General features: G+C 36.8%; 1 protein-coding gene across 1 annotated transcript; it reads right to left on the bottom strand.

The window, feature by feature from the left end:
• Positions 1 to 7,120: 7,120 nt before the first annotated feature.
• Positions 7,121 to 15,647, bottom strand: LOC149550547 (pectinesterase-like). Its single transcript, XM_089793545.1, has 2 exons — positions 14,641 to 15,647; positions 7,121 to 8,017 (listed from the first exon to the last, which is right to left on the bottom strand). The coding sequence occupies exons 1-2, from the start codon at positions 15,623 to 15,625 to the stop codon at positions 7,338 to 7,340; spliced, it is 1,665 nt and encodes a 554-aa protein (XP_089649671.1). The 5' UTR covers positions 15,626 to 15,647; the 3' UTR covers positions 7,121 to 7,337.
• Positions 15,648 to 16,124: the final 477 nt, after the last annotated feature.

Raw genomic sequence — 16,124 nt, 5'->3', positions numbered from 1 at the left:
AATCAAAATTAGAAGAATCCAAAAATAGTTGTCCAACTTCTAAGAAGCATAACTTTTGATCTGGGACTCTGATTGACGAACTGTTTACATTTTTGGAAAGCTCTTCAAGTACTCTATAGCCCTATGGACTAGCTTTTCTTGTCCCCCGTTTTTTAGGCCCATACAAGGCTATTTAGTGCCTCAAATCTAACTTTCAAGTGGTCATAGGGGGTCTCTAAGCAACTTAAAACAACAATAACTTTCAAACTGTAAAGCCTTTTGACCTGATTCTTTTTCTAGAGTGGTTTAAATTACAAGTATAATCATCCCTCCAACTTACACCCTCTAACTCATCATAATTATGGCTTAATTATAAAATAACCTATTTTTTACATTGGCACGTATCCCAAGGTGCTCCAAAACTCTAACCTAGAAAACCAATAGTGGAACTATGAGAGTTGGAATCTCTATTTGACTCAAATGGGTATCCAGAAATGAAAACACATTAAACAAAAACTAACACTAGCATATTTTGGGTGATACAGGATTACCCTTACACCACTGGATGCTCCTACATCATTCATCGTGGATTGGAGTAGGTGTTTGTTGTGTCTTGTGTCAATACTTAGTTTCTCTCTCGACATGGTATATATATTCGTCGAGTTGAGTTAGGGATGTGACTTGTTCTATTATTTTGTACTATGAATTCATGTGGGAGTCTGCTCATTGTTCGACATTTTGGAAGTGAAAGACCTTCCCTACTAGGCTATCATGGTTTCAGTGGGACTTAACCTCATCCCATTTTGTTCTTTGTATTACTTTGCTCAAATTTGGAAAATTAGAGCACCATCATTATTTGCATCTATAATATTTGTTTGACTACCAATTAATGATCTTGGCATATTCAATACTTTATTCATATAGCAACTTGAATGTATTATCAATTGTTTAATCAAGGCTATTGCTAGTGTATCTTAGCGTAAAATGCCTCATATATCTCTATATTTGTGGCAATACTTGTTGCCCAACTCTATGTAGTCAATCAATGATCTTGGCATATTCAATACTTTATTCATATAGAAACTTGAATGTTTTTTCAATTGTTTAATCAAGGCTATTGCTAGTGTATATTAGCATAAAATACCTCATCTATCTCTATATTTGTGGCAATACATGTTGATCAACTCTATAATTCCCATCCTACATGATAGCCAATACACATAATGTACAACCTTTACATAGTTTGCACAACCCCCTGCACATTTCCATTGTATGAATCACAGTCTGTATAGTCACCTCTCTACCCATTGTATGTCATAACTAGTGACACTGGTTGCTCTACACCCTCTCATGTCATCACACCCTCTGCATGACTTCAACCTCATACACCCTCAACATCTCTCTCTCTATACGATTGACACCCACTACACGACACTATCTACACAACAAGATATTTGCACCTTGGTAAAAAATGTATTGCTAATAAACAATAGTATGTTAGCAATTATGTTAGCTAATTGTATTAATATGTGTTAGTAATTTGCAAACACTTACAATTAAACAACATAATTGCTAATATACTATTGTTTTTTAGCAATAGGTTTTTTACCAAAGTGCAAATATGTTGTTGCATTGACAGTGCCCTTCCTGTATGTTCTCATCCAAACCACACCGTATGACCATTTCCTAATTACAACATATTGTATTGTTGCTTCGTACGCTCGAACTTTGATAGAGCCATATTGTTGCGCTTGTTGCCTTCACCCCGTACATTTCCAATTGTGATTGCACAAGCCCAAACATTGCCGAACTAGTGCACTTGGGTGTCTAACTTCATCAGGAACAATACAATGGTATTAGAGCTATAAGGTATTGTCGTTGAATCATGGCGCTCAGTGATGGTCTGAGTGATGCACTGAGAGAGCTAAGAAGTCAAGATAAGCTTATCCTAGGGATGGAGGAAACACTCAACCTCTTGACCGAAGCAAGTACAAAAGGAGTTTTATAGTGTTTTAAGGCAAGGCAATTGATGATGACATTTACTCTTAAGGTCAAGCGTCAAGAATTGCAAACATCCACTTTGTCCGAGTTACTAAAAAAAATCAAGCAAGATTAGGCGATTGGTGGATGGGAGAGGGACATCTCCTTAAAAGATCACATAGAATTATGAATGAAGTATCAATCATCTCAACACAATAAACTCCAACAATGGTCTAAAGCGAGACATTGATATGTGGCTATAGGATGAAGTCAGGTCCACAACTTCACTAGAACCACATAAGGATATTGATAAGCAATATGTTATAATGGTCCCTTCAAGTGGAGAAATTATTGATGATTTAAAAGAGAAGAAAGAGATCAAGGAACAAGACAAAATAACATACCTGAAACAAGAAGCCAACCAAGCCAATGTTGAAGTAAACTGACAAAAATGCTATCTCTGTGTGGAATAAGTGAAAGGTTGTGAATCTACAAGAAAGCATGGATAATAATCTAGAATCACATAAATAGAACCATGAACTTAGAGCATGGAGTAGAGGTTGTTCGCAAGAACAACTGCTACCATTGATAAATTTTGCACTATATCCTTTGACAATGCTCATGGTGTGCATAACTGTAATCTTTTCGTATAAGGGACTTCCTTGTGTGAGCAATAGGGTATGCCTATGCTATGAGGTTCCAGAAGAGGTTGATGAACTTGATGGCATTGATGTATTTTATGATTGGGATCTTTACGATCTTGGTGAATCTAAACACGACAATATTTATATTAGAGTGGTGTAGCAGAAGTTTGATGACAATGTGTTGCAATAGAAGATTGATGCCAATTCACTCATCTCACCTGCATGTTTGGTTTGGGGCCCTGAAGCTAATGGTCTTTCGCTCGATTACAAATTATTTGAGGGCAAGAAAACTTTGGGCGGTGAAGATTTGTCATGTCACCAAATTTCAATGTAATAATTAAATTAAATTAATTGGTCCCAAAATTTAAATAATGTAAATAAAAGACCATTAATTAAGTATTCTAATATATAATTATGGGACCCAAATTAATAAAGTTATAACATATTATTAATGTCAACCTGTTGTAAATCTCTGCATGCTTCTTAGAGGCCTTTATAAGGAGATGGTTGGGCATTGTAATTCATCATGGATTTGATTTGATTTGTCTTTGTATTTTCAAAGGCTGAAGGCTAAGGATGTTGTGTGTAGTTCAAGAGGTGGAAGACCCTCTCTATTCCACATGTTACAATTTCAACAATTCAATGCCACCTTATTATGTTGTTGGAGGTATCGTTTGGATATTTCACTGTGTCAAACCTACTAATCATCAACATTTGGCAATTGTTTTGTATCTGCTTAGATCTTGTCCGATTGCATATGCAATTGAAGTATTTATATTATAAGATCTAGGAATATTGTAAATTGTGTTGTTGAATTTTGGGCAACAACGCATTCACTGGTTTATGCACTGGGATTTCTATTGATTATTGTTTTCTAATGATTCTCAAGCTACCTTCATACTTTCGTATGTTCTACTCCCAGACCTCCTGTATGGTCTTTCCAATGTGATCTCCACCGTACAACACCCAACCCCTAACCGTATGTTACCCCACCTCTTCCCATTGTATGGGCCACAAATTCTCCAACATATGGGTTGTTGACAACTCTATCGTACATTGAAGTATCCTAGTCTACATGTTACACCAATGCACATGCTAGCCTTTGGCAGATCATCGTGCACCTCATTTTCATTGAGGCTCGAAGTTATAGTTTTGATGAGTATGAAAGGAACATTATATTGAGTTGTCACAAAGAATTTTAAGAAAGTATAAGCTTTGTGGTTGGACAAAAAAGCACTAGCACTATGTTCTTATCTTTAGGATTTGCATATAATTGTTAGGATTAATGGTGACAAAAAAATAATTTTGATTACATTTCATATATCATTTCTTGTATACTACTTACAAGTGAACATCCTTATTTATATTGAATTGATCACATGACATGTGACCCAAGTTGTATTATACATCTAAATTATTTCATGTGCTAATACCTAGATTAAGCACTACTAAATATGAAATATAATTTGACATATTTCATATGTTGACTTATTTTATTTCATTTCCATATTAAAGTGAATTTTAGCACAAATGAAATTTATTGAGGGACCTTCCACTGTCAATTGCAAAAGCAGCCTTGAGATAAATGAAACTGACCTGCACCACAAACAAATTCTTCCCGTCAGCGCTCAATTTGCTTTCCATCTTCTTGAGGCCACAACTTTTGCATATAGACTAGAAAGAAGACTTCATCTTTTGGAGTGCATAATTTTTCTAGAAGAAATTTGAAGTAGGAATATTTAAGTTTTGATGCCCAGAAATACTCTTTTTGTCCAAGCAAATCAATTGCTTTTATAAGACAAAAACCATGGCCAACTACTCCAAACAGTCGTTCAACGCGTTATCTTGATCCAAATCCATTTACGCATCAGCAAACCAGTATGAATTGAGAACATTATATACAAAGAGGTCTAGCATTAAGTTGAAGGTTGCAAATAATACTCCTGAATCATTTTACAAAATAGAGTTTATGGCGTAAGAACAACTCAATTTAACCCGGCACCAGATTTCAAAATTATCTCCAATAATAATGAAGTCAATAGACAAAACAAACACTATCCAGTGGTAAATGCAGTGCAATGTCCTCGTTGGAGTTATCAGTACAAAAGTCTAGCAGTCTAGGACAATTTAGGGCTTTGATGCAAGCTCTAAAAGATGCAGTGACACGGTGGATTAGAGTTGGATTTGTAGTGCATTTATTTCAATTTGCTCAAAAACAAGAGAAAAACTCAGATAGTGAATAACATAACAGGAACCAAATGGCTGGAATATGCCAAGACTCTCTACGAATGTGATCTAAGAGAGCATAGTATCATGGAAACAGAGACTATAGGGGAGTTATTCAGTGAAAATGATATTATTCAAGGCATCAAAAGGTTAGCTGTTGGTAAAGCGCAAGATATAGATGGGCTACAAGCGGAATACTTAAAATGGGGTGCTGAAATCCTCACACCACACATCACTAAGATTTTCAACAGTGTCAATAGAGAGGGTTTCCCTGTAAAATGGACTACAAGTGTGGTGATCCCACTCCACAAAAGTGGAGATATAAACAATCCTTCTAATTACCGAACCATCATGATCAATCCACTATTTGGCAAGTTATTTGGTAGTTTGGTAGAACAAAAAATCAGCAACTGGGCTGAAACAGAAGGCAAACGTGCAAAAGGGCAAGCAGGTTTTAGACCAAAACACTCTACTATAGATCACGGCATCACTCTCAGGCATTTGATAGAGAAAGTTTGGGACACTCCGGGGAACGAGGCTTTTTGTTGTTTCGTGGATTTTAAAAAAGCTTTCGACATAGTGCCACGTAATAAACTATGGGATAGAATGGTAGAGTTGGATGTCCCTAAAGAACTTACGTCAGCGGTTTACAGATTATATGAGCAGGTCAAAGCTAAAATCAGAACGACAGAAGGGTTATCAGAAGATTTTGATAGCAACATCGGGGTTAAGCAAGGGTGTCCGCTTTCTCCCACACTATTCGGGCTTTATATTGACAAGTTAGAAGAGTGGATAAACAAGACCAATGGTGAGGGGGTGCAGCTGGCCCACTTCGTGATAAGATTGCTCTTATATGCAGATGATCTTATAATTCTTGCTAGAACAGCTAAAGGTTTGAAAGAACACTTGAAAGCACTAGAATTTTTTTGCCATGATGTAGGAATGCAAGTTAACACTACCAAAACCAAAATTATGATCTTCTCACTAAAGAAGAATAGGGGCATACAAGACAAGTTTCTGTTTGAAAATAGCTCCCTTGAGATTGTGGAAGAGTACAAATACTTCGGCATCGATTTTCATAACAAACTCAACTGGGATACTTGTAGATCGAAAAGAATCCAAGGGGGCTGGAAGGCGTTATTCTCTTTACAAAACAAGTGCAAGAACGCAGAATTATGGGATTGGACGACCATGAAAACTCTGTTTGGTTTGCTGGTCAATCCGGTTATTCTATACGGATGTGAAGTGTGGGGCGGTAGTATGTCCAAACAGAAATGGCGGCAAGTAGAAAGAATTCAAAAACACTTTATCACATGCAATCTTAAAGTCAAGACCACAGTTCCGTATGAAATCCTTCTGGCGGAGGTGGGTTCCTTTCCATTAGAAGCCGTCGCATTGACCCGAATGCTAAGCTATTTAAAGAAAACCCAAGGTCTAGAAACACATCGTTGGCCCAAGTTGGTAATAGAGGAAAAACTTGTGAGGCGGAAAAGCACATGGATGAAACAAAATGACAAATGGATGCAAAAATGGGATATCAACATCCAAGCTTGCCCGGATAACATTAAAGAAATAAAAAAGTTTGTCAATGAAAAATTTCGCAATATTCTGTGGACAAGACACATAGGGAGGAAAAAATCCTATTACATTAAAGAATTTAATCCCACTTCTAGTCATGATGAAAAGGCCTATATAAGGGCACCTATTAACTGGAAAGCAAAAATGTTGATGGCACAAATTAGAACTAGTTCACATCAGCTGCGATGTGAAACTGGTAGATGGCAAGTTCCAAAGGAAGAGTGGGCAGACAGAACATGTTTATTTTGCAATATGGGAACAGTGGAGACAGAGCAACACTTTGTCATGGAATGCTTGGCTTACAACGACATCAGATCTGATTATACAAAAATTCTGCAGAACAAGGACTTCAACTATTTATTTGAGGAAGATCAAGTGAAGAGAACAGCGGAATTGATTATCAAAATTCAGAGAAGAAGAGACAAGTTAACCAAAACTTTGCAACTGACTAGTTTGGCTCCTGACTCGGGAGGGCAATTGCATGGGTCCCATAGACTACTTTAGTCTCGTGGACGTCATTAAAATCTATCATATCATATCATATCATATCATATCAACTCCGTTTTCTCGTATTTTATATGTTCGCGGACAGAATTTTTCTGAGTGATTTGGTATTTGAATGTTCTATAAGTTTGCCAAAGTAAAAAAAATTCAGAGAATGTTAATGTTCAAACTGCTTAGCTTGTATATGAGGCCAATCAAACAGAAGTACATCGCTGGCAAGACGTTTCTCATCCGATATATTTGCAATGCAGGTATATGTTATATACATTTTTGTGATATACTTCCAATTGAAACTAGAGAAGTTTTAAATGCAAATAAACAAAACCCTAGTCTTGATTTAAGTAATAACTTCAAAGACATACAAATTAAGAGAACTGAAGACCGTGCCTAAGAGAGAATGAAAACTTATTACTATTTGGTTGTGGGTTAATTAGATGTAGCTGCCGGCCATTCATCACCTTGTATAAAGCTTTGCACAGAATAGATTCCCACATTCTTTTCAGGAACCTGATTTGACCATGGCACTCTTCCAGAAATATCAGCTCCAGGGCCAGAATTGTGGTATTCTCCATAGTAGAGTGTGTCGAGGGCAAACTTACCATTCCATGGCAACCAGCCTTCAGCGCTAATGATCTCTCCCAAGAACGATTTCACGAAAATTGTTCGGGAATACATCTTCCATGGCCTACCCAAATAAGCTTTACATTTGCTTGGATTTTTATGGAAATCTCTCATATATTCTTCAGTTCCATTGATGCTGCAGTTTTGAAATACCATCCCTGTTGATTGAGCTGGATCTGTCCGGCCCTGTGCAGTTACAGGATTTGTCCATCCTATTTTAAGACGAGGACGAACCAGAATCAAACAGTTCTCAAAGATGGCTGCCGAGTTTCCAAAGATGAAGTCATTAGTGCCCTCTATTCTGCAGTTCTTGTAGAATTGACGAAGAGAGTGAGTGTAGAGCGTGTCCTGGTTACCGAGAATGGCACAGTTGTGGAACGCTGACAGATCACCACTTACTCTTAGGGCCACCGCTTGATTCTTTTCTACCCCTGCTGAGTTTTGAAATGTAACGTCCCGTGCCATGAAACTGTCAGCATTTACAGCTGCATCAACAAATGTAGACCAAATTAATTATAATTTAACAAAAATGTTCACAAATTCTACTGGAGTCAAGGAAGTAGTTCACAAATTCAGAGCATTAGAGCATATTCTCTACATCATATGTGTATTCCAGAGTTTAGAGGCACAAAATTTGATTTATTCCTGAGGAATGTTTTTCTACAGTTGTTTAATTTAGTGATAAAATCAAATTCTGCATATCTGCGCCAATTGCAACTTGCATATCCAGCAGATAGAAGGTGAGATCTCATTGTTTGCATCTTTTACTACTCTGTCACAGGATTTCACAGGGAGCTTGAACCATGAGAATTCGAGGCTACTACTGGTACTTCAAAATTGAGGACTCTCAACTTTTGTATCATTTAGTAGGCAGCATCAGTTTTCTGGTGCCGATTTGTCTTTAACAACTATTAAAACCAACATTTATGTACGCATAATATGACTGCCTCTTCATTACTACAGATACCACCGTAGCCTATGCTTGCTTACTAGTATTAATCTTCTTACAGTTCTTGTCAAATGCATTTTCTATTTTGATGACATTACATTGTTAGTTTTTGGTTCTACAGTCTACTTTGGAGCTGCAACTGTAACCATGTGTAACACTTAAATCATGCGCCCCTTCCACTGGGAATGGTGTCCGGCCCAAAATTTTCCAGCCTAGAGAAATAGTTCTTTGGCATGGTAAATAGACTAGGATGATGACTTTGTGGTTTACATGTATTAATGCACTGTTAAAAATTGGAAGTTTGAAATAAATATTATGATCAAATCAATACAATTATGCATGTCAAACCAATTGGAAAACCAGAACGAGATCCTCTTAGTGGAAGTGGGCATGTTTATGGTTCGGTAATTATTCGCTTGGTAAGCTATTTTAAAAAAGTGGAGAATATGGACAAACATCGCTGCGTAGGATGGTGGTCAATGAAGAGTTGGAATGTAGGAAAACAACATGGAAGAAAAAAAAGCAAGTGGTTGAACAAGGAGTGCCAAAACACCAATGTAGAGATAAAAAAGTGGGTGTCAGAGAAAATCAGGACTGTCATGTAGACAAATCAGATAGGTAGAAAAAAGATCTATTATGTCAAAGAACTTAATCCCACATGAGATTATGGTGATACAAAGCGTTTAGGATCCGCTATTAAAGGAAAGGCCAAAATTCTAATTGCTCTATTGAGAACCAGCTCTCATCACTTGTGTTGTGAAATTGGTGGATGGAAGGTTCCCAAAGAGGTAGTTTTTGGAGTAAAGGGGTGGCAGAAACAGAATGACATTTTAGCAAAGAATGTGCAGTCTATGAAAATATCTGTAGCCAATTCAAGGACAACTTATAGGGGAAAAACATGAAGAAACTTTTTTATGAGAGAAGAATACACAAGACAGCTACCTTCCTAATGCAAATCCAGGGGTAACTTGGAGAAATTACGGCAAACAAATTAACTTGATCTTCTTTTGGTCCCCTTAGACCACTGATCTGGTGGACATCATTAAGACTCCTTCATGCATTCAACAAAAGACCATGATATGACGAGTTAGGTAATGGAATCCCATTACTTATTGATAAAAACCAAATTCTCACATGTGCACCACTTTCACCAGTTGTCCATCTACTAACGAGAAGATCTGTCTCAATGTTGGCATCTTTGCCATTCTACTACTGTCCCATGGAACTTGGGCTTTAAGACTGGGGTTAGAGCCTACAACCTTATACTCAAGAACTGAAGTTTGTAAACTGTCTTGAAAGGATCATCTATCAACTAGTGTCACCATTTTGCAAGAGTTTTCCATTATTTTTGTGGAGCTGATGGAATTGCAGGGCTACGAACAAAGGTATTTGGTTCAGCAGTGTGCTAGAGGGTTTCCTGCAGGAGAAAGTGAAAACCAAGATGATGCAGTTTGGAATTTTGTAGAGTTGAGTTGTTTTAACAAAAGGTAAGACTCGTAACACTTAATTAAAACGTTTGCATATCCTTTCGTCCTTGCCATTTAATAGTCCTGGCTCAAAAAAGTGAGTTATGTAGAACTGATTCATAAATAGGGTCAGGATCCTGCTTCTTGCTATATCAACAAATTTAAAGTGGTCCAACCGATAGAGGACTTGGTATTGTAGAAGTGAAAATTGCAAAAAGTAGTCTTAAAAAGACTTGAAATGTACTTGTCTTGAATAAAAGAGCGTTGAGGAAAGAAACTAACAGTAAAATAGAGTAAACATGGCACGAAAATGGACCATGACACAACAATTAACATTGAGAAGCCCAATTTATTATAGGAGAGTAGGATTAATTTCCCAGAGTCGATATCTTTAAAAGCTGTTTTTTCAAGGCCTACTGCCCTCCTTGAGGCCTGCATGGACATCTTACAATATGAATTGACATCCAAACACCTAAAGCAGCGAAAGAAAACCGCAATCCTTCCAACTAGGCTAACCTTCTTCATTGACATGTTTTTTAATCCTGGATTAAGGGAGTCATGTCACAACCCACTCTCCCCTTACCCGAATAAATCGGTACCCCACTCCACGTGGAGGGAGAATGAATCGACTTCCTAAATTAAAAATTAAGATAATGTTAATAACACCTAAAATTAACCATAAAGAACTGTTAACAAAACAGAATAGGTCAGTTCCATCCGTATTGTTGGAAACTTGGAAGAGTGGTGTTAAAATAGGGTTTGGGAATAATGAAACACACATACATAGCCGAGCAGAGTTAACAGCTCGGGAAGGGAAGAAGAAAGGTTGGCCATAGCACTTGAGAGTCATTGTAGCAGGGGCGAAACTCAGGGAAGGAAGACTGTACGAGCAGCCGCATCAACAGGAGTCATAAATCTCCAGGTTCCTTCTTGATAAATGATCTTCCCCTATCCATGTCTTGGGAAAAAGTTGCTTAATAAGCACTAAATATTGAATGTCTTGCTGGAACTTTTCACTTCTTGTCTAGAAATATTATGAAAAACGAAAATTCTTGTTCAATTTGGGTTTGGGTATGTGTATGAACGTTTCCCTGAACTAGTAGATCTCAGTGATTGAGAGAGTCTTGGTAACCCCTTTTCTTAAGCAAGTGGTATGATGTATGCTCTGTTTTTAAGCTACACATTGAAAGAAATAATTGATGTCACTGTTTTGTTGTTACCTGTACATTATGTTGATACTGTTGGTGCCAAATGTTACTACAATGCCTTGTACATTGCTGAGTCCTAAAACGTTATTACTGTTCCTTATACATTTTGCCGTCTTAAAAACGCTATTACTATTCGTTATATGTTTTTGTTGTATTTCATAAACATTATTATTGTGTCTTGATACGTTTTGCTGTATCTTTCAACAATATTGTTGTTCCTTAAATCATTAGTGCTTACTGATATTATCGGTACCTTGAAATGTAATGCTGTTTTGGTTGCCATTACCCTAAACGAATGCTCAAACAATATGTGTCCCTGTTACAAGCACAAAGAACATTGATTATTGGTTTGTGATTTAGTTTTAAGGGTTCAATTAGAAATGTTAATATGGTATTCAAGCCCTAAATGATGGGTTGTGTTCTTTGTGATTTTAATTGGATTATATTTGTATGGTTATTTCACTTCACTTAAATGCATTACATCCATAACGCTGGAATAAAGACCCAGAACAACAAATACATCTTCTCTTGAACTTTTGAATTAGGACCTTATTGCAAGAAAACTTCTTAAGACTTGATGTAATTGTGTTGTTGAGAGTTACATGGAAATGTTGTTTTTGCCAATCTTATTTAAACTCAATCTGTTAAACTCAATCGATTATACCTGCAGTAGTGATAGGATTAGGCAATCTATTTTATAAACTGCAGTAATAATGTGATCCACAATTACTTGATGGGAGTTTAATTAAGGGTTGTTGTACTAGTTTTGTCTTGTGTAGCATGATTGAACATGAAAACTTAAAGAGCTGTGTTGCTCCTTCCAGAGCTCTAAGTACAAAATGGGCTTTATACAGAAATATATTAAGAAAAGTAAATTATGGAATTTTTGATATCTTAAGTAACTAAACCTTGCTACAAGAACAGTATTGCTATGATCAATTGAACTATCTGACAATTAAAACTTGTGGATTCCAGTGTTCATCATTCTAGTAATTCTATGTTTAATTATAGTTTGATTTTTTCACTTTTATGTTATTGGCTCTTTTCCACATTTTCCGATTGATGATGATGTGGCACAGTTAGTCTAGAACTGGTAATATATGATGAGTGCACCATGAGCATTATAGATGCATAATCATATTAGTTAGTTGACTTGTTTCATGTGAAATAAATAATTGGATTAAGAGCATTGCCTACATTGGATTAGATATCTGGTAATATTGAACATAGAGATAAGTTAAGTGTTGATATGGAAATATTTAGAGGTGAAGTCCTTTATTTTTGGAAAGAGTTTTCCTTAAGGTGTGATATGCCTTCCTAATGGAATTATGAGAAGACACCTATCGAGCTTTATAAATTTTCCTATATAATTAAATGTAGACTATGTGTTGCACGATTCCATTACTCTTTTAAGTTTTACTTGTTTAGACTATCTCGTTGCTGGGCTGGGTATCTTTCATGTCAGGAAAGATTCCGGGGAAGCTTAACAGCTTCGTGGTAGGGTGGAAAAGCACTCCTACAATATTCTCGCCCTTGTGTTCTTAGACAAGTTCTGGAGCTCTTTTCAACTTGGCTGTCATTGTTAGACCACCTGGTGTCTGGTATTTGGTAATCTGGTAACGAATTTACAGTTTCTTTTTAATTTGAGTATATCTCTGTATATGTATCAATTTAATTAAACTTAATGATAGTTAATCAACTAATGCTGACTAATCAATATTCAAAAGACTTCGATTCTTATTGATTTTTCCGAAATTTATGGAGATGGCTGATGTGGCATTGGTTTTGCAAGAGCAGTCCTTACAAGTCAGCTATAAAAAAGCTGATCCATATTGATTTATCAACACAAGTCTCAGACTCTCTTCCAGTCAATGAAGGACTAATATACTATTCGAAATAAAAGTTGCAAAAAAATGCTCCTCGGAGTGTTAAAATTTAGCTATCATGAACAAAACAGAATTAAGGAAGGCGTGTCAATATCAGAGTAGGAAAAAACCTGAGAAAAAATTGCAAGGAGTAATCGGCACTTACCAGCTTCAGCAATCTGATCTGGATTAATCACCAATTTTTTTTGGTTTGAATTGATCTGATATGAATTGACCATATTTCCCTGTTACCTCTAGGAACGAATCAAAACATCTCTGAAAAAGCATTTTGTTCCATGGCTGCATCTATTATGAAACTCAGAAATTTTTTTACTTGAGCTGTAAATTTATTTTAATTTTCTTCTTAGTTAAGATGGAAGACGGCTTGGGACTCAAATGCTAACCTGCACTTCTAAAGCTTTCCTGATGTAACATTCCCTTCAGATCACTACATTCTAAGTTATCGTGCTGACGTAGAGGTTGTCCATTGCACATCTTCATATATGGATTATCTGTACTTATCCAGACAATGGTAACCTAAAGAGCCCAGCTGGTTCCTCCTTAATTTTACAAATGCTAAAAACAAAATAATATCACCAAATAAAATCACCTCTGTGAAGAGGTTTGTCCCACCCAATTGGGTTTCAACCTCAACGTTTTAAATTAAATGAGTTTACTGTTATTAATATCCAAAAGTTTCTGAGATTAACAACATTTGTAAGTGTGTCAATAACTACACCCTCTTTTCAAGAATTAAAAGAGAACCAATTATTTATCAAACCAAAGGATGGGTCTCAAGCTCAAAGTTTTTCAGACTTTATGTTTTAGTGCCAAAAATTTTCCAGATTTTATAACTTATGTGGATACGAGGACAAATACTCAAGTCGTTTCAAGAATAAAAAGAGAACACACTATCTATTCATAAAACACCTCAACAAAAACACCATACCAGGTAAAATAAGACTTCATGATTTTGCCTACTTACATATAGAAAGTACAGCCTATCCTCAAAAATAATAAGCAGAACAGCATCACATTCCAAAACTAAACAAACCAGCCAAGTCTGAAAATAAATTATCAAGTGGCCCCAAAAAAGAAACACCCACAACAATTGTCAAATATGCTTCTGGTCTGATTGTGTGTAAATATTTAGCATCCATGTTGCGGATCACATTATATGATCCATCATCCTGATCCAGCATCAGGACGAGAGAGAGTTGAGGATCATATTCCATTATCAATCATCAACATAAGAGGGAGATATAAGAATGCTAAATATTCACACACAATCAGACCAGAAGCATATTTGGTAATTTTCTACAACAATACCCACGGCCCGAGAAAGGAAAGAGTCATCTACAACTTGAATTCACAAACTATATATTTCTACTAGACTCAAATGCAATTTAAACTGTCCAATGTTTTGGGTCTTCCTACAGATAGACCCAAAACATCTATCATTATCCCGATGATGGTTAATTATATTTATGATGGGTTCTGCAGGGACACCCCAAACATTGGCCAATTTAAATACTACAAAGTCACTTCAAGAACAAGGCAATACAAACAATCACTCAAGAAAAACTCATATACTAAAAAATTCTCTAGTAGATTTCTTACCTACAGTTGCAGAGGCATAAGTAGTAACAGAAGCAGGCAGGGAGGGCACGGACTTAGATCCAGTAATCACTGTCTTGTCAATGCCATCTCCCACAAACATAATATTCACTTTCTTGGGAGGAATCTTCACATACTCTTCATAAACCCCAGCTTTTATATAAATCACGAACATCTTCTTAGAATCATCAGGCGCAGAATCCACAGCCTTTTGAATGCTCGTTAAGGGCCCATCCTTGGACACAACCACATTGGGAGCAACATCCTTGCCCACCAAAACACCCCAAATGTCACTAGAATGATCAATTGAATTTCCCCAATGTGCGTCAATCGACGGACTACTTGTTCTCTCCGTGGTTGGGGGTTTCCATGTGACCATATTTTCTCCATAAGTGTCTAGGGCGTCCAGCATGCTAAGGGCATTGCTGGTCAGCCATTGTACCGTAATCAACTCCTCCATTGCTTTCCCTACTTCTTTTGAAGTATTCACATATTTCAAAGCCGAACTACAATCATACTGATAAATATGAGCAGCGCTCATCCAGGCCTTCAAATCCTTAACTATTCTCTGACCTATGTTCTTCAAACCTTCGCTGCTCCTATCAATGTATCTTATTGAACCGTCCAGGAATTCTAAGCAGTCGTTGACGGCGGCTGTATAATTGGCATTAGATGACAAACGGGCCAGATTTCTGGACTGGTTAAAACTTTTTTGGGTTTCACCGGCAGACAGAATCATGGCTGCTGAGATTATTTCTTCTGGGGATGAATTGGGTGTTACCAGTGGGGATTTTGACAGAGATGATTTACAGAGCTCTGGGTATTGAGAAGCTTGGCAGGCTAAATTTATCTTATCAGTGGCAGACTTTTGGAGGAGATTTCTCTGATTAGTGCCACTAAAACTGGTGGACAGACCCAGGGAAGAAAGAAGAATTACAGTGATTAAGAGGAGAATTGTCGCCATTGTTATCTTGTGTATCTTCGACATCCTTTTCCCTCGCCTTCTGGACATGAAAAATGAAATGGGTGCAATGCTTTATAACAACGTCAGGAAAAAACAAGACGCCCGTGACCTGTTGCTACTGTAGCGGACTGATGGTATTGGAAGCTCCGATAAAGATCTAAATTTGGTTAAATCTTAACCTTACAGGATTATGTTCAATGGATTTTGGACTAGGAAGATCGCAAAGGTTGCGATATTTGTCTTTGTTGGCAATTCTGGAAAAGAGAATTCATCGGAAAAAGGCTCTTCACGGGGGAAGTGTGAATCCATTTTTTTAAAAGATTTCAATTATCTATATATAACACCCAATTAAAATGGTATTCTTCTTATCTAAGGGCCCGTTTGATTGCAAGCGTAGGAATTGAGAATTAGAATATAAAATTTGAGTGAGAATGGAGAATGAAGAATAGGAATGGAAAAATGCAATCCAATCTTGTTTATCTGTTGTTTGGTTATGCAAGCTTAAATTGGAATAGGGTTAACT

Source organism: Cupressus sempervirens, chromosome 7 (genome assembly GCF_028749045.1).
Source record: "Cupressus sempervirens isolate cs-2001-9-10 chromosome 7, ASM2874904v1, whole genome shotgun sequence".
NCBI classification, from domain to species: Eukaryota; Viridiplantae; Streptophyta; class Pinopsida; order Cupressales; family Cupressaceae; genus Cupressus; species Cupressus sempervirens.
This window is presented reverse-complemented; position numbering and strand designations above follow the sequence as displayed.